The sequence below is a fragment of the Octopus bimaculoides genome, chromosome 15 (genome assembly GCF_046866305.1).
Source record: "Octopus bimaculoides isolate indiv1 chromosome 15, ASM4686630v1, whole genome shotgun sequence".
Lineage (NCBI taxonomy): Eukaryota > Metazoa > Mollusca > Cephalopoda > Octopoda > Octopodidae > Octopus > Octopus bimaculoides.
This window is the reverse complement of record NC_142942.1, coordinates 54,903,107-54,929,199: the sequence shown is the minus strand read 5'-3', so window position 1 is coordinate 54,929,199 and position 26,093 is coordinate 54,903,107. Positions and strand designations below refer to the sequence as shown.

At 33.2% G+C, this 26,093-nt stretch overlaps 1 protein-coding gene across 2 annotated transcripts in view; it reads left to right on the top strand.

Annotated features, from left to right (window-relative positions):
* LOC128249520 (uncharacterized) overlaps positions 1-26,079 on the top strand; it is a 532,792-nt gene extending 506,713 nt beyond the window's left edge. The window contains exon 3 of one of the 2 annotated variants that reach the window (XM_052973354.2): positions 24,275-26,079. In XM_052973354.2, coding sequence (XP_052829314.1) covers positions 24,275-24,439 — 165 coding nt within the window. In that variant the 3' untranslated portion in view covers positions 24,440-26,079. The remainder of the gene's footprint in view (positions 1-24,274) is intronic. The other variant, XM_052973353.2, reaches the window with a different exon arrangement.
* Positions 26,080-26,093: the final 14 nt, after the last annotated feature.

Here is a 26,093-nt window from a genome sequence, read left to right as displayed (position 1 = left end):
TTTAGTTTTTAAAAAAATCCGACAAACATTTATTCACATTCTATTCTGCCTTGCATTGTGTCCTACAGATGCGTCGTTAAACTTCTACGTCATGTTAAGGTTCTCATTGTCACTTCTCAAGAATTTTACTCGAGTACAAATACTTTTTGATGTAATTCAATATTTAGTGAAACTTTCGTCAGAAGGCTCCTCTGTACATTTTATGTCGTTATTGAAACACTTCCTTTATATTTTTGTTTAATAATTTCGATTAGAAGAACTATTTCATAGATCATTCAAACGATTTTTGAAACACACATGCAATTGTTTAAGGCTAAAAATTATCAAACAAATGTAAAAAAAAAAATCGATCTTCTAGTATATATCATTAGAATAAATGGCAGAATTGATTATCGTTGTCAGGAGAAAAACTTCAGTTTTTGGGGTTTACACATTTACTACGTTGTTCCATTTATTCAATGTTGATTACACACACATACACACACTCATACACACACACTTACATGAATTATTAAAAATAAGTATTATTAAAAATAAGTATTATTAAAAATAAGAGTGATATCGTTTGGCAGTATGTTTGATATTGCCTCTCTCGTTACCATGCTTGTGTTTTAAACAGCTGTGTACAAATGATTATATTTTCGGAAATAATATGAATTTAAATATTATGAGCAGATCAAATATAGACAAATATGTTACTCATATGCTTACCTATCTATCTATCTATCTATCTATCTTTCTATCTATCTATCTATCTATCTATCTATCTATCTATCTATCTATCTATCTATATATCTATATATATATATATATATATATATATATATATATATATATATATATATATATATATATATATATATATATATATATATATAAGCTTGGCTCTGTGGTAAGAATCTTGCTTCACAATCACATAGTTCCAGGTTCAGGTCTACAGCGTGGAATTTCGTCAAGTGTCTTCTACTATGTCCTCGAGCCGACCAAAGCTTTTAGAGTGGATGTGGCAGACGGAAACGCATAGAATCCCGTCATATGTATATATATATATATATATATATATATATATATATATATATATATATATATCTTTAATAAATGGAGTAATACGCATATGTTAAATGAATTTTTTTATTTCCAACATATGTTTCGAAGATTACAAATGTTTCCTTCCAAAGGAATAGGTGATGTTGATAAAGATGTAATCCTCTCTCTCTCTCTCTCTCTCTCTCTCTCTCTCTCTCTCTCTCTCTCTCTCTCTCTCTCTCTCTCTCTCTCTCTGTATATATATATATATATATACAGACATACATGCATACATGGGCACCTGACGTCACCAATTATTCACAGATCATTTCTATGAGATAACGATTCTTACTGCCGTTTCCGCTTCCAGTGAAAGTCGGTTCTCACGGAAGAATTTCCAAAATAATATTCGTCTTCTTTATAGGACATTCGATCTCGTACATGGCCCTTCATCAGAGTGAATACAAATGCGTAAAATAAAATAAACGAAGGGAAGAAGGAATCGGAAAGAACAGAGCCTCTTCTCCAGGCCCTGTATGTCTGCTGCGTGTGTGTGTTTGTGTGTATGTTTGCACGTGTGTATGTGTGAGTGTGTATATGTGTGCGTGTGCGCGCCTGTTTCTTTATTTGTCACTATGTTTGCCCACTGCCACTTTACAACCGGTGTTGGTCACCATAACTGAATGGGGTGGCATGCGGAACCGATGGAAAAATGTTTCAGTCTTTAAAAAATTAAAATCTAGCGTCCGTTCGATTGAATATAAAATATTTATGACGGTTCCACAAAAGTGACGCTAGCTTTAATAAGTAAAATATTAAAGATTATGTGTTTGTTAAAAAGAAAAATGTATCAAACCAGACATTTACATTATAATGTCTTTAATTTCCTTACAAACATATATTAGTGATTCCGTACACAGTATTAAAGCATTACCTTCATATTTCTCAAGATAGAAAGAAGATAGTAATTGAATTCAATGCCATGAAAAAATTTCTACGGTTAATATGTATAAATATTTTCTTTTGACGCCAGAGTGTTGACTTTAAATACTATTATTAAACAGTTATCTGTTGCGTTAGTGATTAGGCCTCTTCGATGAGCGTAATTAGCTTAATTTTCCTATTGATTTAGATTCATATTTTGTACATAATTTTAACAAGTATGATTATATGTATTAGGAAAACATATAATTTTTTTTTTGTGGCGGGGGGGGGGGCGGGGGGTTAATAATTTATTCTGGGTTTATCTACTTGATGGTTCTATATATTTTAAGAGGACTTAATTTTCAGTAGTTATGATAAAATACATTTCATGAATAAAACAAATCTTTTCGAAATACACAGAAGCTGATGTGACACTTTATTTATATGTAATTACACAATATTTATTCACACGTATAATATGTGAGTGTGTGTGTGTGTGTGTGTGTGTGTGTGTGTGTGTGTGTGTGTGTGTGTGTGTGTGTGTGTGTGTTCGTGTGCATATATGCGTGTGTATATTATGTATGCATGACTGCATATATATATATATATATATATATATATATATATATATATATATATATATACACACACACAGAGAAATAGAGAGAAGTAAGAACACGTTCACACACGTAAATGCATGCACATATATGTATTTAACATACAGATAAATTTAATCGTCAGTTATATATTTCTATATTACATATGTTTTACAATTATATAATAGACGTCCAGTTCAATTTAGTATGAAGCATGCGTACAGAATGTCATTGGTGGATATGTGGTATGGTTATCCGAATATTATTATCGAAAGATATGCTGAAATGTACTACCTGGCTAAGACACTAGTAACAAATTTTCGTTTCTAAACGAAAACGGCTAAAATGAATCGGTGGAAATATGTCTCAGAAGGTACAGAATTTTCTCATCCTTGAGTAAATCACATGGACACAAAGCCTGAAACTTTGTAGAGGAAAATATTGGATTATATCGATCTCAGCACTCAAATTCTTTCGGAAAGAGGAAAGGAAGTCAACCTCGGAGATTTTTCATATCAGAACGTAAAAACCATAGGAAAGCCCTAAGCATTGTGTCCGGCGTGGTAACGATTTTGTTGCCTTGCCATCTTAGTTTCGTGTAAAAATAATGAACAACAGTCGTAATAATTACATCTAATCTATAACAAACTTGGAAAAACTGTTTCCAGAGTTTAGAAGCGGAGTTCCTAGTATAAAGAGTAATCCGTTTCTAATAGTATTTAAATGCTTTTTCAGGTAGAATTTTGATATTAGATGTAAATTGGCAGCCACCTGTAAAGTTAACAATAGATTTGTATCTGTTTTATTGTTACATAGTGTGATCTGCTTGTTTAACCGAATTCTATCAGAATATCATCCACATTAATACGTAAATATATTTTGTTTTGATAGGAAGAATGATAACTTGGTATAAGATAATAATTTGCATCAACGATGATCGAAATTTGTTTTGCTTATGGTTTGATTTCGATGGGTGTTACCTGTAAAATTGGAAATGGTTTGATTATAATGTGTATGTGTGCATGTGTGTTTCTGTGGGGGTTCGTTTGTGTGGTGGTTAGTTTGTATGTTTAAATAAATATAGACATGTAAGTAATGAATGTACACATTGATAACCATGATTATTTTGTGATAACTGTTTTCAATATTGTATATTTAAAGAATTTACGACAGAAGCACTAGGTTTTATTTGTTTAAATCATCATTACTTTCTAGAGTTATTATACATTTCGTGTAACATATTACCATATACTGAATTATGTATTCGTGAAGACTTTCGTACTGGAAGAATGCAGCTTGTGTAGATGTTTGAAATTACACGGCTTTCTTGAAACTACATGTATTTTCCATAGAAATTAACAAAGAATGGTACCTGGGGCTTTGTCGCATTCGTGGCTGTGCGGCAAAAACGACCCGGCCTGTGGGGAACAAAAAACTGGCAACTCCACCATGACAACGCACCCTCTCATTCCGCTTACGTCGTCCAAGCATTCTTCATCAAGCAAAAGACACCACTTGTTCGTCAGGATTCCTCCACCTCACACTTGGCACCATGTGATTTGTAGCTATTTCCAAAGCTCAAGAAAAGATTCAAAGGAAACAGATTTCAGTCAACAGAGGACATTAAGCAAAATTTGACTTACAGCTCTACAACATCACCAAAAGTGATTTCCAGAAATGTTTCCAGCAATGGCAAGAACGCTGGCAAAATTGTGTAGGCTCCTAAGATGAATACTTTGAGGATGACTAAATGAAAATGATTAGATTTTTAATAGTACTTGTTTTTTTACCAAAGGTCGGGTAGTTTTTGACTTCACCTCGCATACACCCCCCCCCCACACACACACACATATTACTTGCATTCTGATTGTGTGTGCGCGCGAGTGTCTATGGAGTTCTGGCTCATTTCTAACGTACGGTGTACTAAGATTTCCACTGTTATTTCAGCTATTTACTTTCGTATAGAGTTCATTCTCGTTCGAATCCTTCATATTCTCTCCAGAGAATGTCACTCTTTAGTTATACCCTGTGTTCTCATTCTTCTTTGCTTTTACTTATTTTAAGATAACCAACTCTTTATAGCGTAGGGATAGCAAGAACTGATTTAATCTTCAACAATTCTTTTGATATGCTCAGAAGAGGATATGAATTTCTCTGTCATTCGGAAGTCGCTAATTTTACTACTTTCTCTTGATCTAATACGCAACCGGGAAAAGTATCAGAAAAAACACATCATAATATGATTTTATAATTCCTCATTTAAAATGTTGATTATTTTTGTTTAACAATAAAATTAATGGCATTACAATTCCAAACAATTCATCACAATTTAATTATATTCATTATTGCAAGAGAGTTGTCGAGTATATCAATCCAACTCGGTCTTTATACAATTCCTTCAAGGGACATTTTACAATGCACAGATGATTAACAAAACCAATAAGTAAATCAAGAAAAAATATTAAAAAGGATTATATAGGTTTCATAGATATACTAATATATATCTGATATTTATTAATTTCTTTCTTTACTTTGTTCCACGCGCCTTAATAAATACCAAACCAATCAATAGTTACACATGTTTCTTTATATATCGGCGACAGAGAGATAAAAAGATGTTTTTCTTCACTGCAAATTTGTTGCAGCGATAATACGTGAAAATATTGTGTAGTGCATCCACTTGTGAGGAAGGCTGCTTGATAACAGTGGAGAATTCAAGTCGATTCTTTCTTTAGAACGAAAGAAAAAAAACTGTTGGAAACTGAAATCAATAAAAATCCAATGTTTATTCTAACAAGATTTTTCATAATTTACGCACCATAAGATCTGAAATCTCCTGCACGAGTGATATGGTTGCGAAACCTTAGTGCTTCAAACTGTTTATGACATGTCTGAAGTTTGTGTGTGTGCATATGCGAGTATATCTGTCTTTGTATCTGTGTGTCTGTGTGTGTCTATATAAACGTGCACGCGCGTGTATGTATTAACACAAATCAACGTTCCCCTGCGCTTTGTTCGTACACCATCTGAAAGTATTGCATTCATGCGCTTCCATATATTTTAGTCATAGCGCCACAAATCCATCGTGCGTTTGCTTGCGTATTCTTCTCATCTTTCTCTATGTATATAAGGTATGGTATGTAAGTGTGTACACATAGGTCTGCTTGCCAGAAATGAGTTTAGCAAAGCCGATGGAGTATATACATATCTTTAGCTTCCATGCATATACACTATATTTATAGCGTATTAAAACGTATAATGTCTATACGCGTGTATATTGCCGAATCACTGTTATTACTACGCGGATGATTATAAGGTTGTTATATGATGCTATATATTTCATGTACAGCCTTGAGTCATTCAAACTTACAATCCAGTATATGCTGAAGCGGATGTGGTGTCTGAGAGTAAACTAAGTGCTGACTTTCGTTTGCGCGTATTTCCTTTGAATTTTCCTGTTTTGCGCTTTGTCTATAATGTGTATGTGCACACGTATGTGTGTATATTCGCGTGTATGAGCTTTGTTTTTGGTGTGTATGTAAATGTGGGTATGTATGCATGTCAGCTAAAAAGGATTCTGAATGTATTCATTATATTATAAAGAGGAAAAATGCCTCCTGATAAACTTATTCTAGAAAATATCACTAATAACACAGTAAAATAGTTTGAAATTAAAATAAAAATCGGAAGCCAATCCATGAATTTCAATTTTATTTCGAAACGATCAGCCTCTGTACAATTAGTTGCTGTTATTATTCTCATAAAACCGCCTTCAGCAATGAATAGACCAGCGATTGTTCGGATTACACCTCTTTTCATTTTTTATATATTTATTTATATATTTATTTTTGAGAGTGAGAGAAAGGCAGCAGATTGTGTTGTTAGGCAGATTTTATATTCAATTCCATATGCTAGATGCGATCTTTTTATAAATTCTAACAGATATCCTTAGAGTAATACGATTTATATTAATGCAACCATTCGATATTTCACACACATTTTTTATTATATATTTGTCTATTTTAAATCGCAATTTGCTAACAACGGCGCCGTTCGTTGCAGGTTTATAATGGACTAATCACTGGTTCAAGGCATCTATTGATTGCGTGAATGGCATGAAACAACGGAGGTTGTTGCTGCCTTGTTCTCTGCTGAACATACATTAACGTGGGAACTCGTTCGAAATCCAACGGTTTAAAGTTTACTCTTTGTTATTATTATTTGCCTTTACTGATCAGCATAAGTTATAGGCATACGCGCACGCGTCAGAACAAATACACATAAGGCTAGACGTATAGAATAGAGAGATAAATGGAAAGAAAGAAAGACAGAAGGACGAAAGAAAGGAAGGAAAGAAGAAATGATGTTGAAATACAAAGCTTTTTCTGTTGGATACTTCGAAATGTATAGAATGACATTTTCATTAACGATGATGTTATTGTCATCGTGAGAAGTAAAGTAAATGGTTTTAGCAAGGACTGTCATCCTCTTTTGAGTACCTTAGCCTTGTAATATTTCTGGACGCAGATTCATCAGCACAAGGAATATATATACATATTTCTTCAAGATATAATTAGATTATAAATTATCTTATATTCCGTACATATATGTAAGCTACTTATTTCTACTAATCTCTACTAATCTCATATATGGTGAGTTTTCTGCTTCTCATAATGGTGAATGTGTATTAAAACATTTAGATCAAGTCTACTTGCTCTCTGTGAAAAAAAGATGAAACGTGTAATGTGACTAAACAGTAAAATAAATTATTGAAAATTTATCAGAAAACAAGTAACATGCATAACTTTCCACGTTTCACAAATACACTATAAAGAGTATGATTAAATAAATATTAATTATTATAATTAAGTAACGAAGACATCAGTGGCTGCACTGATGTGCCTGTTCTGCACCGACTTACTTCATTAACAAAATTATCACAATAAGGTTAAAAAGTGTATGTTCACCACAAAATGTAATTTGTATTTTTAAGTTTTATATAACAGCATTATATAAAGATACGTTATACCAATATTTTTCTGTTTACTTTTACTATAACATGGATATCGGGTTATTTAGGACTTGTGAGGAATTTTTTGAGGGAACTTGATCGTCTTTTACTTGTGATTATTTTGTGCATTTCAAATGTTTGTTTCATCCTTGGGTCTTGTTTTAGTAGTGGGGTGTTCTGGTGGATAATATTATAAACCACTGTGCTTCTTCGGTTTCGTGTTGTAATAAAAGGTAGAATATTGGATGTCCCTGGAGCGTTTTTCGTTTTTCGTAGTTCTTCGATATTTATTGCTTTGGCACATTCTATTTCGTTGTCTATTAGCATTAATGGGTATTGTTTTTAAGTAGTACTTGCTTCAGTTCCTGGAGTATTTTATTGCAGGTTTCAGGGTTTGAAACAATTATGCAGATGCTTCTTGCTAGATCAAAGGGGATATTATTCTTCGTGTGTTTAGGATGGCATGAGGAGAATAGTAAGTATTGTTTAGAATCTGTTTGTTTGTAGTGAACATCTGTTTCAATGATTTTATCTCTTTTGATGATTATAATATCCAGGAAGATAGTTCAGTTTTATTGTATTCCATGGCAAAGTTAATATCATTGTTTATGCTGTTGATTAGATTTTTTGAAATCTATAAGTTGTTCCAATGTGTACGTCCAAAGGATTAGGCAGTCATCTAAATAACATTTCCTGTTTTCTTGTTGATATTTGTGGAAGTTCAAGACATATTAATTTAGATTATTCATATGTCTAGAAACCTTCTTGTATGCCATGACTAGATTGGCGTACGTCGGAGCATCTTTTGTCGCCATTGTAGTCCCAGATATTTGTTTGTAAATATTGCCATCGAAGTCAAAACTGTGGTTTTTGAGGATAAACTTTAATCCTTCAGTGATGAAACTTTTTCAGTTCTGTCCAGAATTTCATGAGGAAATATCTCAAGCCAGAAACTTACTGTTTGTAGTCCATATTCATGCGAAAGTGTAGTATATAGTTTTACCACATCAAAAGATACAATAGTAGTATCATTGTTTATCGATTTTGGGAGATGATTTAACACGTCCATGTCGCCTCCTCACAAGACTTGGTATGTATTTTAAAATAGATTTCAGTAATATATCTAAAATGTTGCTCAGTCTGTGTGTTTTACAGATTCGTTCTGCTACGATTGGGCTAAATTTAAGGTTGGTGGGGTATTATATGTTTATGCAACTTGAAGTTAGTTCTTTGCATGCATTGTTGATAGTTGATTCTTATGGATTTTCTGGAGAACGTAGAAGTAGCTGGTCTTGCAATCGAAGTGGGATAAGTAGTCATATTCTTTGTTTGTTAAATTTTTTTGGTGTCTGCGGATGAGTGTGTTTAGTCATTGTCTAAGACCAGTCATGCGACTACCCTTTACCTATCAACAACTATTGAAAACATATACTAATTTGAGCCAGGAACTCTCTATAATAACAGGTCAAATTTCAAACACTAGTCAAAAGCAAGACAGCTACGACGTAACATAAGTCTTTGTATTTGATCTTGTTGAAAATCAATGGAAACTGTGAAACCGGTTAAAGCTTCAAATATATTAACAAATGATATTTCAACTATTCTCAGTGCATTTACACATTCCATTGTTCCTATTTAGATATAAGGCGCTGCTCCAGAATAGCCGCAGTCAAATGACTGAAATACGTAAAGGAATGAAATAATATATAAATAAGTATCTATCTCTCTATATAATATGTGTGTGTGAATGTGTATGTGTGCTTAAGTATGTTTAGAAGCATGTGACTATGTATGAAATAGTTTTCATTTATATGAGATATTTTGCTCCGCTCCTGGTTTTTTTTTTAATATGCCATTCGGCAACACTTACTGTTAATAAGTTTATTGATCACATTGTTTTCTAATCGACCAAGTGTTGCTTATTTCGTATGTCATTCATAGAGCCATGTGAAAGATCTTACTTTTCGAGTAACAACATCTATTCAGATTATCTGAACTATTGTGACTTACACTATACTCATTATGCGAATGTCTAACTATTACGGATATAAACCCAGCAGATGATCTGCAATGAGCAGACACGAATCACAGGACACCTTGTCAAGCTGTCAACAACTTCCGGCATCGTCATTCCCTCCTATTCATTAATTACGCTCTCTCTTCAATTCGCTCTCAAAGATTATAGTGTCTTATGATTACCACTATGATGATGATGATAATAATGATGATGATGATAATAATGATGATGATGATAATAATAATGATGATGATAATAATAATGATGATGATAATAATAATGATGATGATAATAATAATAATGATGATGATAATAATAATAATGATGATGATAATAATAATAATAATAATAATAAGGAGAAGAAGAACAACAACAGCAGCAACAGCAGTAGCAGCAGCTACAACTACAACAGCAGCAACAACAACAAAATAACAAGAACAAGATCAATAAGAACAAGAGGGAAAAAGTGCATGAAAAATAGAGGCAGCAACAGCAGTAGTAGCTGCAGTAGTGGAAACAGCAACCTGTGGAAATGAAAGATTTAAAAAATAATTTTAGCCTTCATGTTAGGTGAAATGAGTAAGATGACGTCATCAAAATGAAACAATAAGAACAGATACTGTATTCCTTTATTAGTTTGTTTAATGTTTTTTTAATATTTCGGGAATATGTCCCCTTTCCATCTAGAAGAAAGAAAATAACAAAAGAGAAATGTAATGTTAATGGTAGGCTACTATTGGGTATTCTGAATAAATGCACTGATTGAAACTATGTAATTGTAATTTTTGTCGGTTAAGACATAGAAAATCAGCGGCCAGTGTGGTATGTGAGGCGACACAAGTTATGGCAAGTGTTTGAAGCCATGTTGAGATGATTCACTGACATATAGACGAGTTGATCTTTGGGCAAAGTTGATCTTTGGGCAATTTTATAAGAATTCCTTTTTTTATATAGAGGACGTTGTACTAGGCTCTTAGATATGGTAAAATGCGCTGTGATGGAATGGTTGATAAGTGTAAGAAATAAGTTATAAATATAAGAAAATTTATGTAGGTGAAAGCGAAGGATGAAAAAAAATCCTGTGCATGCCATCCATTTCGGTTCTGTTGTTAATTTCTGATATATGTATTTTCATACATTTAACCTCACAATTCTCAATCTACAAATATTTAGGTTAGTAGCAACAACAGATGTTTCTGCTTTCCGGTTTTGACTAATTTTTTTGCGTTGCTTCCCCAGGCAAGTGCATGTTTGCAGATGTTCCTTAATCTTAATCCAGAGTTACTTTCATAGTATTTACCGGTTTGGCTCTCGGTTCCCTAAACATACCACCTGTTAGTATTTCTGTTTATTTTCGTATATGATGGGTGTCGTCGCAATTTGTACACGAGCTAGAAGATTACTGAATTTTCAAGTCAGATTTTCTAATCAAAGCAGAGGGATCTCTGACAACAGTGGAGGCAATTATTATGGAACCATTACAGTTGTTGGTTATCAGAAGCCGTGTTCCTAGTCTGTAGCTGTTGTTTTTTTTTTCTCTCAATTAGCTTGTGCAGCTCCTCTAATCAGAAAAGCTTTAACTGTCGTATAAATACGCATGCGTACCAGATGCACTTTCTGTGCTTAACGACCAACAGTTAAGTGTGTCTCTGAACGACTACCAGGGAGAGCAATCCGGCGAATTTTGTGCTTTGCACATATCCATTTTCATAGAGTATCAGATGCGAGCCAGGTGACAAAGTTGTTAGCAATATATTTAGTAATAATTCTTGTGCATTTTTTTCGAGATATGGGAAATTAATCAACAGTCATGAAGCATATTAATTTTGTTTTCTTTCACGCATAATGATTTAACAACATATATTTTGTCATAAGTATCAACCGATGCGGGAGACTTCATTGAAACTGCCTCAAACTGTTCTGTACAAGTCACAAAGAAGGCCTCTGTGGCTTTGCCAATGCATAATTCGATTATCTTCCTTTACTCTTGTCCTTGTGTGTCAGTTTCAGATAGAAAAATTTTAGTTGTTTTGTCATATACTGCTACCGTGAATTCTTTCTTCCCATTCAATGTGTTTTTTAAAGAAGGTGTGTTCGAAGTTATTTTTGTGGAAAACTATTCCGTTGTTGAAGATTCTACTGTTAAAAAATATATTACGTTGGATTTCTAAAACTTTTTACTAACGTTATAAACACACACACACACACACACACACACACACACACACACACACACACACACACACACACACACACACACATACATACATACATACATACATACATACATACATACATATATATATATCAGAAATATATATTTTCTAGTTTGGCTAGTTTGTTATCGACAGTCTTATCCGCAATGGAGATGTCAAATGTTTCCCCAGTCCAAATGCAGAAATTTTGTGTCTGAATGCTCCAACTATTTTTGCTTATTGTTTCTCAATCGTTGTTGTTGTTGTTTTTATTATTATTATCATTATTTATTTATTTATTCATTTATATTGAGTGCGGTGAATTATTGGAAATATGTTCACCTTAGACAAATTTGTTTTGCTAGACGTTCAGTGATGCCAGTTCATACATTTATGCTTACAAGTTGGGATCACAATTCTCTAATAACATGCCCTTTTTTTTCCTTTGAACGCTGTGCGATGAGACATCCAAGTTTCAAACACTCTCATTATGAATATAATCCCCCAACAAAAAGAAACCATTTATTCAGTTTAACTTGTAGAAATGCATATCAGTGGTAAGCGGCGAGCCATGTATAATAGATTAGATTTCCTGGACATCGAGTTGTTTCTCGCGCCATCTTTTAGCAGCTTAAGAATTAGACGACGTAACATTACTTATGTTTAGATCAGTTCTTTTCGTTTTTAATCAGCTATAATAAACACTTCGTCCTTTATCACATCAGCAATTTTATCCATTCATCTAAAGCTGATTTATAATATATCTCTTGTATCATAGATCATTCTATAAATACCGGCACATATATCATCTTAATTATGCACTTAACTAAATCTAATTCAGTCTCATGTCTTATACAGTATAATAATTCTTCTAATGTAATCCTACACAAAGATAAAAAGATGGATTGAGGAATGTGCTGGGGAAAAAGAGAACCTAAGAGTGTGGATTACATTAAGAATTTTAACAGTAAACATAACACGGCTATTGTTCTTTATCTTCAAAACTAATGATTTATGAATACAGAAGTTATATCAAAACTTGATCTACGGTTATATCATTTGCTAATTCATTCGAAGCATAAAGATGTCGGAGTAGATAATACGAAGCTGATGAAGTAAAACAGACAGTGAAACTGATATTTTTGACTATGTGACATACGCTACTTGATATTTATAGCCATTAAACATAGCTCTCAATAACCGAATCAACCTCGCCCAATATATATTGGTAAGAATACTTTTCATCCATTGAAACCAGCGGCGAGAACGCTAGCAAACTGCAGATAAATTTCTTGCTTTCTACAACGGAGTTCAGTTTCATTCATTTAAGAAAACAAAAACATTTTCGCTACACGCTTTGTACATTCCCACCCAATGATCTATTTATGTATCTACCAATCTATCTGCATATTTTTCTATCCATCTATCTTGACACAGAGATTTATATAGAGAGATAGACAGACGTACATACAAACAGAAAGAAAGAACAATAGATAGATACATACATATATACATACATACATAGATTATACAGACAGACAGACAGATAAATAGATAGATAGATAGATAGATAGATAGATAGATAGATAGATAGATAGATAGATAGATAGATAGATAGATAGATATAGGCACAGGGCAAGCTGTGAAGATACACCGAATCACAGGATCCGGGTTCAGTTTTATATCGTGTTACCTTGGGCAAGTATGTTTAACTAGCATCTGGCCAGTTAAACCTTGTATTAGGGTTGATCTAATCCCCCCAGATTTCATGCTTTGTGCCTAGAGTAGAAAAGATTATAACATGGTTGTTCAATAAATAACTGCGTTACTACATTTTAACCCCAGGGTAACGTCTTTTCCAGCTGCTTAACTACACACAACCTGTGTCCGATATATTGTGAGTAAGGGATTGACTGCCATCCCTAGCACGCAGGTATCCAGTACCAATTACGGGTAAAGACCCAGACACCGATTACGGGTAAAGACCCAGAAACCGATTACGGGTAAAGGCCCAGAAACCATGATCTACTGGAGGATAGTAATTTGCTCACTTAGTCACACAGGTTGTGTGTCGTTAGCCAGGTGGAAAAGGCGTTTTCCTGGGGTTAAAATATAGTAACAGTTCTGTATAGAACAGACATGCTTTAGTAGTAATAAAACGTTACTGTCTACTATTGTTATTACATATATCTCGTGTAGAGATTTTAGAACTAGCTGTGTGTGTGCTTGTGTGTATGTATGTGTGTCTGTGTCTGTGTTTGTGTGTATGTGTGTCGCTTGCCATCTCTCTATTGGTATCTATTCACAATTGTGAAAGAAGTTTTACAAATGTATAACTGATCGAAAATGAGGAGATGGACAGCAACCAGACACGTTAGGTTTCTAAATTTGCGGTGCAATCAAATTTGGATGGGAGGCTGTTTTCATTCTCGTCATTGGTAATGTGAATTTTAATGTTTTTAACTATGAATAGAAAGTCCAACCCCATAAAACACTGAAAGTTACATCCGTCATACAGCTAATGCATATAATCCAATCAAGTATAAGATTCACTCTTTAGTACGTTTGCTTGTGTGTTTGTGTGTGTTGATGGAATTCAAGCGACACCATGCTGGTATTTGACATGGAGGTGCGCAACCATTTCCGGGTCTGAAAAGAGCTGATTTCTTGCAGAGGGAACGACGTGACAGAGAAATGACAGGATGATATAAAAAAAAAAGAAAAGAAAAAATAATGATGATGATGATGATGATGATGATGATAATGGTGCTCACAGCGCGTATATTTCCTCTGAGATTACCTTTGTTGGAACTAACTAGGTTGAATGCTTTTAGGGAAATGTTTTTAGGGTGAGGCTAAAAAATGTTGGGTGCTTGAGTCTGAACGTTAAGGGTGAAGGTGGAACCAGATAAGATCCCGGGTTCTATTTCGTTGAATCCGATTAGGTGGATTAACTGAATGGAGGTAGGATTTTGGAGGTTTGTTTTGGTGGGTTATGGTGTATATAGGATTTGGGGTCATCTGGTAAGGGGTCGTTTGTTAGGTCGTCTGATACTTTTAAATTGGGACGGGTATTAGAGGGTGGGATAAGGTGTTAAATTTATAAAATGGGCGTGCGGAACTGCTTTCTCTTCCGGATTTAATGGAGAGAGGAATATCCCACATGAGGATGTATTTGCGTATTTATACTTGGCACGTTGTAGGGCACAATTATAATATTCAGTATATTGATAGAATAAATCTTTATAAGCAGATAGTGAGGAGATCCGGTAAGAAACGCTTTCCACAATAGACTTTAAGACGGAAATGGTGCCGTAGAAGTTCACGTAGTGGAGGTTTTCCCCAGGTTTGTGATATGGATTGAAGCTTTGGTTTTGCAAGAATAGGGTTACGTCTTAGAAGTTCACAGTTTTGACGTTGTTACAGAATGAGACGCTGAAGCCGACATTTAAAAAAAAATATCTTCTAAATAGTTCTCTAATCGGTTCGATTGTTAGGTTGCTAGAATTTTGGATTGTGAACAGAGCATCGTCGCTGTATAGACCACTGGGGATGTTAAGAAATCTTTCATAAAGACCTTTAAGTAGGTAGAGACCTACACGGTCAGTGACTTGGGCGTAGTCATTTGCTCACATGGAGATGTCGAAAAATTGGGTCTATCATTGCGGGTCCAGGATTTTCCATGAAATAGTATATTTCGGCTGGCTGCTCGTATGATATCAAAATTAGGTCCTTATTGAGAAGATTAGGAGAAGTGTTGGAATAGTGTTGATAAATATCGACTTGACATGCGTCAACATGTACATCCTTACGACAATGTAACCTTCAATTTGATTAAGATATCCTTAGTTTGAAGAATAGCCAGCAGTATGCATCTCCCTTGGATTTTTACCACATCTGAGGTTCCGCCCGCTATGAAACATATGTAGCCCGGTTCTTACCTACTACATTCCGTAACTGTTGTATACTTATTCGCTCTCTGCAACTATGGTCACCTATTGTAGAAAAATCAAAAGACATTTTTTCAGCTTATTGTTCTTCAATACGAAAAAAATCAACGACCTTCCGTCTCAATAAACTACAATTGTCATTATTCCTATACCTCGATCTTTGGACCTTACACTTATATATATATGTGTGTGTGTGTGTGTGTGTGTGTGTGTGTGTGTGTGTGTGTGTTAGTGTTATATTCATGGTATGTTTATGTGTGAATGTGATAATTAATCCTGGAGCAGTTACTCAGTTGATTCGAGATTCTTCGCAAGACAATGAGTGGTTTGTTTATTATATTGGGTGTTAATTTATTTACGGCTATTTATATATCTCTTTTGAGTGACAGATGTCGGTGTTTCACTTTACATTGAGAAATACGATTACAATTCCGCACTGCTATATTTCCCATAGCAACCAATATATTCCAAAATACTTCACAACAAATTCATTCTTCTAATCAAACACTGATGCAGTTGTATGGATACTACCTTAAGCTTTCAAAATAATAGTTCCATTCATAATTTTTTATACATCTATTTCAGTCCACCTGAATTTTTCATTGGTTGTTTATACATCAGGTGTTATATATGTTTTTTTTCTTCTTATATATGGAGTACATATAAATCGCTTTTGTTTATTATTTCATAGATAAATGATACACAATTTTTCATGCATCATTCATAGAGAGACTTACATAATGAAACAACTAAAACACGTATTTACAAACTTATATTCATTGTTGCGTCTTCTGATACGATTATGTGTGTATGTGTGTGCATGTATGTATTACACAGATATATATAAGCTCTCACATACATACACACACACACACACACATTTCAACTGAAATTTCTAATTTGTAACCTTGCTTGCCAATGAATTGAAACCTAGATGACTCAACATTGGTTTATGTATTAATCTCCGTCTTGAGTTCGGTACTCTGTATGCATATACTTTCGGATATAAATTTTATCCCAACTTTATAAAGAAATTGGAAGCCTTAGAATTCGTCACATGAATAGGTAATATGAAATACCTTTACGCACCTTATGTCTACCAAATCCGTTTTCCGGGTCGTGCCTCTAAACTAAGAGTAACTGCACAATAGTGTGATAAATTATCTTTGCAATGTATCGAAAGAGATGTACGTGGTGGAAAGTAATGCGTCACTATACAACCCGCTGACAGAGATACCAGATTCCGGCACCTTCAATTATATCGTTGTTGTTTCATTTCAGTGGATTCAGTAACCTGCAAATAATAGAGATAAATCACAACATATTTAAAATTCCGTCCAGGTGGGTTTTGTCTCTTGGAGACGAGAAATATACCTCTTAATTTTATGTGCGAATCTTGATTCATTTGTTAGATATTGCCAACGTAAAACTTAAGGTGAAATTACATGCGTTCATAATCGTGATACACTGCATATGTATGAGCTTGTATAGAAGCTAGGGATTAGCTGCAACCATTTTACGCATCCGGTGTTATTTATGTATTCTTTTCTACTCTAGCCACATGGCCCGAAATTTTGAGGGAGGTGGCCAGTCGATTAGATCGATCCCTGAAAGGTTGGAAGGCAAAGTCGAACTCGGCGGAATTTGAACCCACAACGTACTTACCACACAGCCACTCCTGCGCCTATATATACACACAATATAAAGCACATATGCACATGAACACTTAATGAAGAACAAGCGAAAATATTTTGATAGATGCAGTTCACACGAACGTAATGACATTTCTACACACACACACACATTTACGCACGCACACACAAACACGTGCGCATAAACACAAACTTGTACATATATCCATATATGTATATATGCAAGAAGACAGTGAGAGAAAGTTAGAGAGAAAGAGAATATGTAACGAAAAAAATGTCTATCTTTAAGAATTCCTGTAGTGTACCCCACATATTTGAGAATGTTTAGTAAAAATATCTAAGTGAAAATATCAACACAAACTTTTACCCTTGTCTTTACATTGATGAATCATATCAGAGTGCAAATAACGAAAACGTATAAAGACAGACTACAGCAAATATCATCGATAATTATAGAAACCCATTCATGTATTGTACTTCGAATTTGATGGATGACATTTCATTCTTTATCTCCTCTTCATTCTTCTGTTCCTTCCAACCTCTGACTTCATGCTTTACCATTTTTTATATATCTTTCCCACGATTCCCCTGCCACGTTTAACAATATAGTCTGTTCTCCGTCATAGCGCCACTATTATTTGTGTGCTTCACTGCAACAATATTATCGCCTTCCTTACAGACTACTCTAATCTTTGTATACGCCTCCAACTTCTTTACCGTCTATGCTCCTCCTACTGCTCCTTCTCATCATCGCCATCATCATCGTCACCACCATTAAAATCATGAAGTCCGTTTCAGTTTGTATTTTAATTTCTTTATGTCAATCACGAATTTTACTGCAAAAATAAATGTAATGTATCCTTGTTTCTCACAGTCGCGATCAATAACGTTATTTTCTTTTCTATTTTTTAAGAGTAAAGATATATTTTTGTCCTATCGTGACTATATATATATATATATATACATACATATATATATATATATATATATATATATATATATATATATATATATACATGCATATACATACATATATATACATGCATGTATATATATACATATATATACATACATGTATATATATATATATATATATATATATATATATATATATATATATACGTGCACAAACACACGCATATATCTACAGAACATATATATGGTGTGCAGTGTATATACATATATATATTATATATCCATATATATATATATATGTGTGTGTGTGTGTTTGTGTGGGGGGTTCTGCGTATATATATATATATATATATATATATATATATATATATATATATATATATATATATATACTTGATTGTTTATAGAATTCATATAGATTTCGTGTTTGTATAATATTCTATTTTCAGATCTTTGTTTTGCTTAAAGAAAAAACAAACAAAAGATAATTCGTAACTGGCACACTTTCTTGCCCAAATGGTTTCTCTTTGAATGTTAACTTCCATGTTTTGTAGAATCGCATTTTTATCTTGTAGTTATTTCTCATGTTTCATTGTAATGCTAAAATATCTATGCCCTCTACAGTTACTTCCACTCTTGACAGTGCAAAGTTTAGCCGGTTTATTTGCTTGAGGTCATAGTTATATATAATTGATCCTGCGTTCTTTACAATTTCTGACATTTGTCAATAAACTGTTTTAATACCTTGTATTATTCCTGAATGTCGACTTATCGTCAACAATCTTTATGAGGAATCCTTTTCTCTATTCTATCAATCGTTTCATTCTTAGAGAAAGAGAAAAAGATGGACAGAGTTAGTTGGAACGCAATTACAAAAATAACTGGGGTTTTTTTTTGTTCTTTTTTCTCATATTTATTGTCTTTTCTTTATATTTTACAATGATTTATTTAATCGTTGCAGCTATTCAGCTTTATTGATGTTTTAATTTCCATCAAGAGATTCATCAGAACCCTAGCAAAGCTCTATGTTTAGTTATTTTCTCTTTCTTTTGATTGTTTACTTTCTTGAGAGATGGGAAAGTGAACTTCAAGCGGAAAGAATTCTTTCAACATCTCCTCAGACTTTTGTTGTCATACTAATTGTAGTTGATTTTGTTGTTGGTGTTACTGCTCTTGCCGGAAGTAGTATTTTTAATGAGATAACGTTATTATAAATTTTGTTTATTCTCTGAGGATAAAATTACTTTCAAAGACTGTTTCATTTATTAAGATTTTGTTAAGCGACATATGTACGAAATTATTTGCATTACTATGTCAGCTCGATTCTCACGTATAAATCGCGATAGATTTTTGAAATGCCAGATTTGATTTTTAGATATCACAAACATATTTGGAATATTTTTCTTTGACAATAAAATCGTGCATATTTATAGCGACGGCTGGATTTGAAACCAGCTCTGATTTCATAAAACCTGTATCTAATTCATTGTTTTGGAATCATGAATATTTTAAATCATCTTCAAAAGAAATCTGAAATAGCAGTATCCTGTATTATCCATTGCGACTTAGTATTATATTATTTGTGAATCGTCGGTAGTTTAACGGAATCTGTAAAACATTCTAAATGCCTTGCTATACTTTGGGGAATATGCATTAACTACTACTTAGCTATTATATTTCCATAGTTGACAGATGGATACTTGTCAAATAAGTACGTCTACTTTAATAGAATCTTTGGTTAGAAAATGTGTGGCATATGTTTGCGATTCGAAGGGTCATTTTTTAAAAATATTCTATCTGATAAACGATATAAGAAAGACGTTTCTTTACATTTTATATGAAACTGCCCGTATCTAGGCACACAGATTTCGTCGTCCAGTTGAACAAGACCACGAAGTTTTAGCAGGATCTATCTAGCTGCAAACAATATGCCACGAACATGATAAAACCAGAATTTCCTGCTCTCCTCATTAGTCAGAAAAGAAATGAAGGATGATGGGTCACGCCGTTCCTCCGCTTATTAGGTAACATGCCTGCCCGCGAAAAAGATTTTTTTCTGTAAGAAATGAACCACATGAACTGCATTTGTCTACTACTGGTTGATGGTGTCTACCTTGCTTATGAACAGTCACTTCTCGTACAATTGCTTAGATTCTATACCTCATAGTATCAAAGTATTTAATTGTCCAGTTAAACAAGACCAACAGTTTAACATAAAGAGAGATAGATAAACAGAGAGACAGAGAGACAGACAGATATGTAGATAAATAAAAACATAGATAGATGGATAGATAGACAGACAGACAGACAGACATACAGACAAATGGATAGATATCTTTCTTTATTGGCCACACAGGGCTGAACACAGGGGGTGGGGGGTGCAAATACAAATGTATAGCTTTTCTTTCCGAAAAAGAAAAAGGGGAAAAAAGAGAAAAAAGTAAGATTCCAATCAAAAGGGTCGGAGAAAAAAGAAATAAAAAAGACGGTCAAAAGGGATCGTGTATCACAAGAAATTTTTAAAATGTTAGAAGCAATATTATGTTTATCCGTGGAAGGAAAAGCCTACAGAGAAGACCACGGTAACCTCAGGCAGAGAGGGAATAAATACATGAGAGCAAAGAACTCTCTTTCTCTTTTTTCGATTTACAGGATCATGCTCAAAGTGGTTTCGTCGCGCGCACGCACCATCTTTGCTATATTCACCCACCGTTTTTTGAAACTTCCACAAGACAAATCCTGCCTCTTCAGATAGATAGATAGGTAGATAAATAGACGGATATATATATATATATATATATATATATATATATATATACAGATAGATAGACGATAATATGCGATATAATAAAAGTCCACCTAAGTCCTAAATACCATAACTTTCGACTTTAGTTTATTCTATGTTTTCATCTTTACATTATGGATAAGATATATTTCAGGCATTTACCAGGTTCAAATGTGGCTATATTTATAACTAAGGCGGCGGACTGGCAGAAGCATAGCACTGGGAACAAAATGGTTAGAAGCCTTCGTTCCGGTTTTACATTTTGACATCATTTATTAGGGAGCAATGAAGTAATTACCAGTTGACCATTGGGGTCAATGTAATCATATAACCCCTCCCCTAAAATGATAAGCCTTGGGCTTATAGGAGATAGGACTTTTAATGAAGTCATTAAAGCCCTATGTTTGCTGTAACTGCTGCCTATATCATGATTACTATCCACAACGTTGTCTTCGAGGAATCAGGATTTATATTTCAGAGTATTGTTACAAAGATGTGCAGATATATGTGGCAGGGAAATCAATGAACGTTTTACCATTGAAATTTGCTTTTACGTAGTTTTAACTACTGCTCTGTGAAGAACGGAAATTGAGAAGTTGAGAAAATAATGGAAAATACATTTAGTTGTCCGTTAAATGTCAGCAGGAAATTTCTAATGACTACAGGTACAAATAAATTTCTGAGGCAGTGGACTGCAAATGTTATTTCAATTATGCGATTTCGAAATGTAACTAAATAAATGAGAAAATTAGCAAATAATCAGAAATTATTGTTGCTAAAATATGATCAGCTTGTCAGTGAATTCATATCTGCTTTTATTACAAGACTCTAAAGTGGAAATAAGGTCAGTAAATTCAATATTGCATTTAAAATATCAGTAATTATCAAACATAATTCTTATAAAATACGAGCTAGGTATTTAAAATAGTTAGAATGACATTTTCCTATGACACTCTCTTCCTTATAATTTATGGGTCTCCATAGTAATTTAAATGAATTAAAGTTGATTATTACATTGCACAGTCTTTAAATTACTTAGATGATAGTAGTACAGCTGAATTTAAATGTTGATGTTCTTAAATGAAGCATATGTTAAAGTTCCGAGGTGAAGTTTGTCAATTATTGTTAACCTCGTATCAAATGATCATTTTATATATTATAAATATTTCCTAGGAAAACTGATGGTTGCCTGTTACTTATTTTCATCAGTTTTACGTGAGATACCGATTCATTAACACAGGAAGGTGTGGCTTATTATTTCACAGGCAGTTGACTATTAAAGTCGTCGACATTTAGAATTGTATCATTGCACTTTGCTAAGAGGGTCAACTTTTGTATTAAGGGGTTGTACATTCGATGCGCTTTCAGTTTTGTCTACCTTATTTCCATTATATCTGAGTCGATCTGAAACTATGATACTAGAAATATGCTTAAGTTACCAAACATCATCATTGAAACCGAAATCAAAGAATTTCGAAGTGAAGTTATTATCAACTTGACTATGCATGCACTACATATTATATAGTTATAATTGAATGCAGCACAGCACACGTAGGCTTCTGCTTACTGTTAATGATTGAATACTTTCAAAGTATAATTCTTGCTCACAGAGAATACTTACAAATAAGTTTCTCTGGCAAATGTCATAAAAATACCAATTAAACTATGATTGCGCATAAAATGACATAAACGTATGACCTTCTGATTGACATCTCACCGTATAATAACGTTCTAATATTAACGGAAGCCAGACTTTATGGCTCAATAGCTCCATTGTGTTTCATTACTGATCTCCTCATTATGCCGACCCTTCATCTAAGTTTATGACATCGTTTTCAGATACTGCATCTATATTCCTTTCCTGTAATAGAAAATTTCATTTAATGTTGCTACACACATATTTCTAATTTCTCATTAACATTTCTTGGATTAGTTAACCATCGACGTTTCAATGCCTCATCAATATTTGCTTGAATCAGGAAACTATTTCTCCAACAATATCATTGGAAAGTTTACTATTGATATATTCCTGGTACTTAAGAAAATATAAAACTTAGCTTCATATATGTTTAAAATGATTGGCGCTTTTGAGTTTCGTAAATTGATGTAACGGCATTTGGAAAGAAACTGAAAGACTCAAATCCCTTTCGTTTTATTCCAGTTACACCTTCTCTATTTGCAGAAAATATTTCAGTCGGTGCTGCCTTTTTATTTATGCAAAGAGTACCAATTCGTATTGAAATACGCTGCACATTTATTTACAGTGACATGTTAAATAGGTTGGGGAGATATCAGAATACTTTAACAATGTACACCGGGATGCTATCAGTCCGTTGAAATGAACGTAATGTAATTTTAACATAAAAATAATTCACCCCAAGGTGAGAACGGAATAAGGAGAAAATATACAGGAAAAAAATCTGAGCACACTCCGTTGAAGTACATATATTATTCTCAACTTTTCATGGCTTACTGACGTCTGTGTAATTAGGAGATTTACTACATGTGTAACGTTTCGATGATATACACGCCTTCTTGCAAATCTTTTTGCAAACAGTATTATTTCACCACTTTTTACATATTTATCTCAAGTATTTTAATTACTTTTGCCTCTCTTATCATTCTTCGTAATATATCAAAAATTATTTTTTTAGTGTGCATTTATATGTTTTACTCTACCATTCCCTTCCTAATATTTCTTCTATAAATTCAATTACGTTTATGTGAGATATTCTTACTATATATTACACATGTGGTTGTAGGTATGTTGCATATGCATCATTGTTACTATGTTTTTTTTAAGAGTGGTGATGGAAAAGTAGCGCAATTTATCCTCATCTATTTGAAGCTGCGTAAAAATTCTTTGGTGTTCATGAGATACGGCAAACAGTTTCCAATTCTAAATGTTTATTTACTATGTTGATAACAACAATTCATTATCCTTAATAAATATCACCTAATTGAATTTCTCTTATCCAAACTGAAGTAAATTTCATTATTGTTTTGTTCATTTTAGGTTTTTGTATTCTTTTTTTTTTCTAAATGAATGTTATTGAGTAAGAACTACTTTAAGAAAATATTGGCCATAGGATTCTTGTAAACAGTTCTCTTGTTTTAATCTAAGTGTAAAATGAACAATAAAATATATACGCATATATGTATATTTTACATTATAATATATATATTTTTTTTTCTACTTTTAGCCAAGAGTTTTCTTTCGACATGAATGTTATGCGGCAGGATCAAATGTAAGAACTAGCGAAGAAGAACATGATTACACACCTCGTATATGTTGTGATGGAGCCAAATTCATCGTAGACATCAATAAATACCATGCCGCCATGACGATACGCTGCGTGACTAGGTGACGTTATCAAATGTAAATATACAATGGGGATTGCTAAATTCCTCTGAATATATTCTCTTACTCTATCGTGGCCTCACTCTTCCCATTATGTCCATGTCCGAAACCATCAGATCACATCTTCAATATCAACGGATATTCAGGACCACGCTAAATAATAAAGAAATGTTAACACTGATACAAAGAAATGATTCATTTAATGCTGGGATGTGCCTTTCCACTTAACGTGAAATAAAACATATATAAATATATGAGGATGTTGTTTAAAAGAAAATGATAGAAAAAACTTCTAACGGTTAAATGTTTGCATTGTAAACCTTAGGCATTTTATGTGTGATTTAGCAGTAAACAACAGATCTCTTATCTGATATAATATATCAGTTAAGGTGTATCTTAAATATAAATGTTTGCGCGTTTGACATATGGGTGTGTGTGTTAAAAAGCTCGCTTTTATATGTAGTCAAAAAAAAATCGACGGTATATTTATGAGCTAACACTGTGTGTTAGCATGAGCTTGACTGAACACGAACCCAGATCAAATATTTAAATAAAATTCTATTAAACTCGTTACACTGAACAGTATAAGAAAGAAAATATTTTTTAGTTTGGCTTTCAAAAGTATCTAAAATCCAGTGACCAAAAGAAACAAAAATCGAAAAGGAAAGAAAGAAAGAAAGAAACCAATTGGCAATACTCCGATAAAAGCGTCTTTGTCCAAATATCTTTACGCGTACTTAAATATTAACTGTTGAATGTTTAATGTATGGTGTACGGTAAAACATACAGAACAGTGAGCTTATATGTTGTGTATTAATTGCTATTAATATTTGTTTAACGTTCTCTGAAGGACTAAATATGGAGTAACAACATTACGAATATTGGTATATGTGCTACCAATAAATAACGGATTACCAATCATACTTAAAGAAAACAAAATAAGAACCTAAACATTTTTCCATGCTATATCTTTGATATGACAAAAAACAAAATGCATCCAGGACAGGTTCTATTTTATAAATTGGAAGTTACAAATACGATTAGTTTTATTTGAATTTTATTTTCACTTTCCCCAGCAGAAACCGTTCATATACTAAAGCTTCCCAACAATACATGTACTTTAACTGGTTGTTTTCTACTAAAAGTTACTTCATTTATATATGAAAAAAGCAACGGTACGAAAAATACCTAACCAGGGCTTCTGTAAGAGTTGTGACACAGAAGCAGCATGTTCGGAAACTACTACGAGTGAAAAAAAATTTCTTTCAAAATATTGTGAAAACTATTTAAAAAGGAAACGGTTATATATCATGATGGTAACACTGTGACGATGGCTGATATGAATAGCGTGAACACGATAGTGAGTGCGCTAACAGTGGGAAAAGTGGAGACAGACATTGTAAAATAAAGATAAAATAAAAAATAAGATATGTATGTTTGAATGCTTGTATGAAAACGCATGGATTTCTAAATGATAAAAAAGAAGATATATTTATTTATAAACATATGCACACATAAATGTGTATGCTGATTATATTAAACTTGATAAATAGGTATAAGCCTAACCCCTATGTATTTCATGTATATTTAGCTTTAAATATTCCCTATGTACGAGTAAATACATATATATATATATATATATATATATATATATATATACA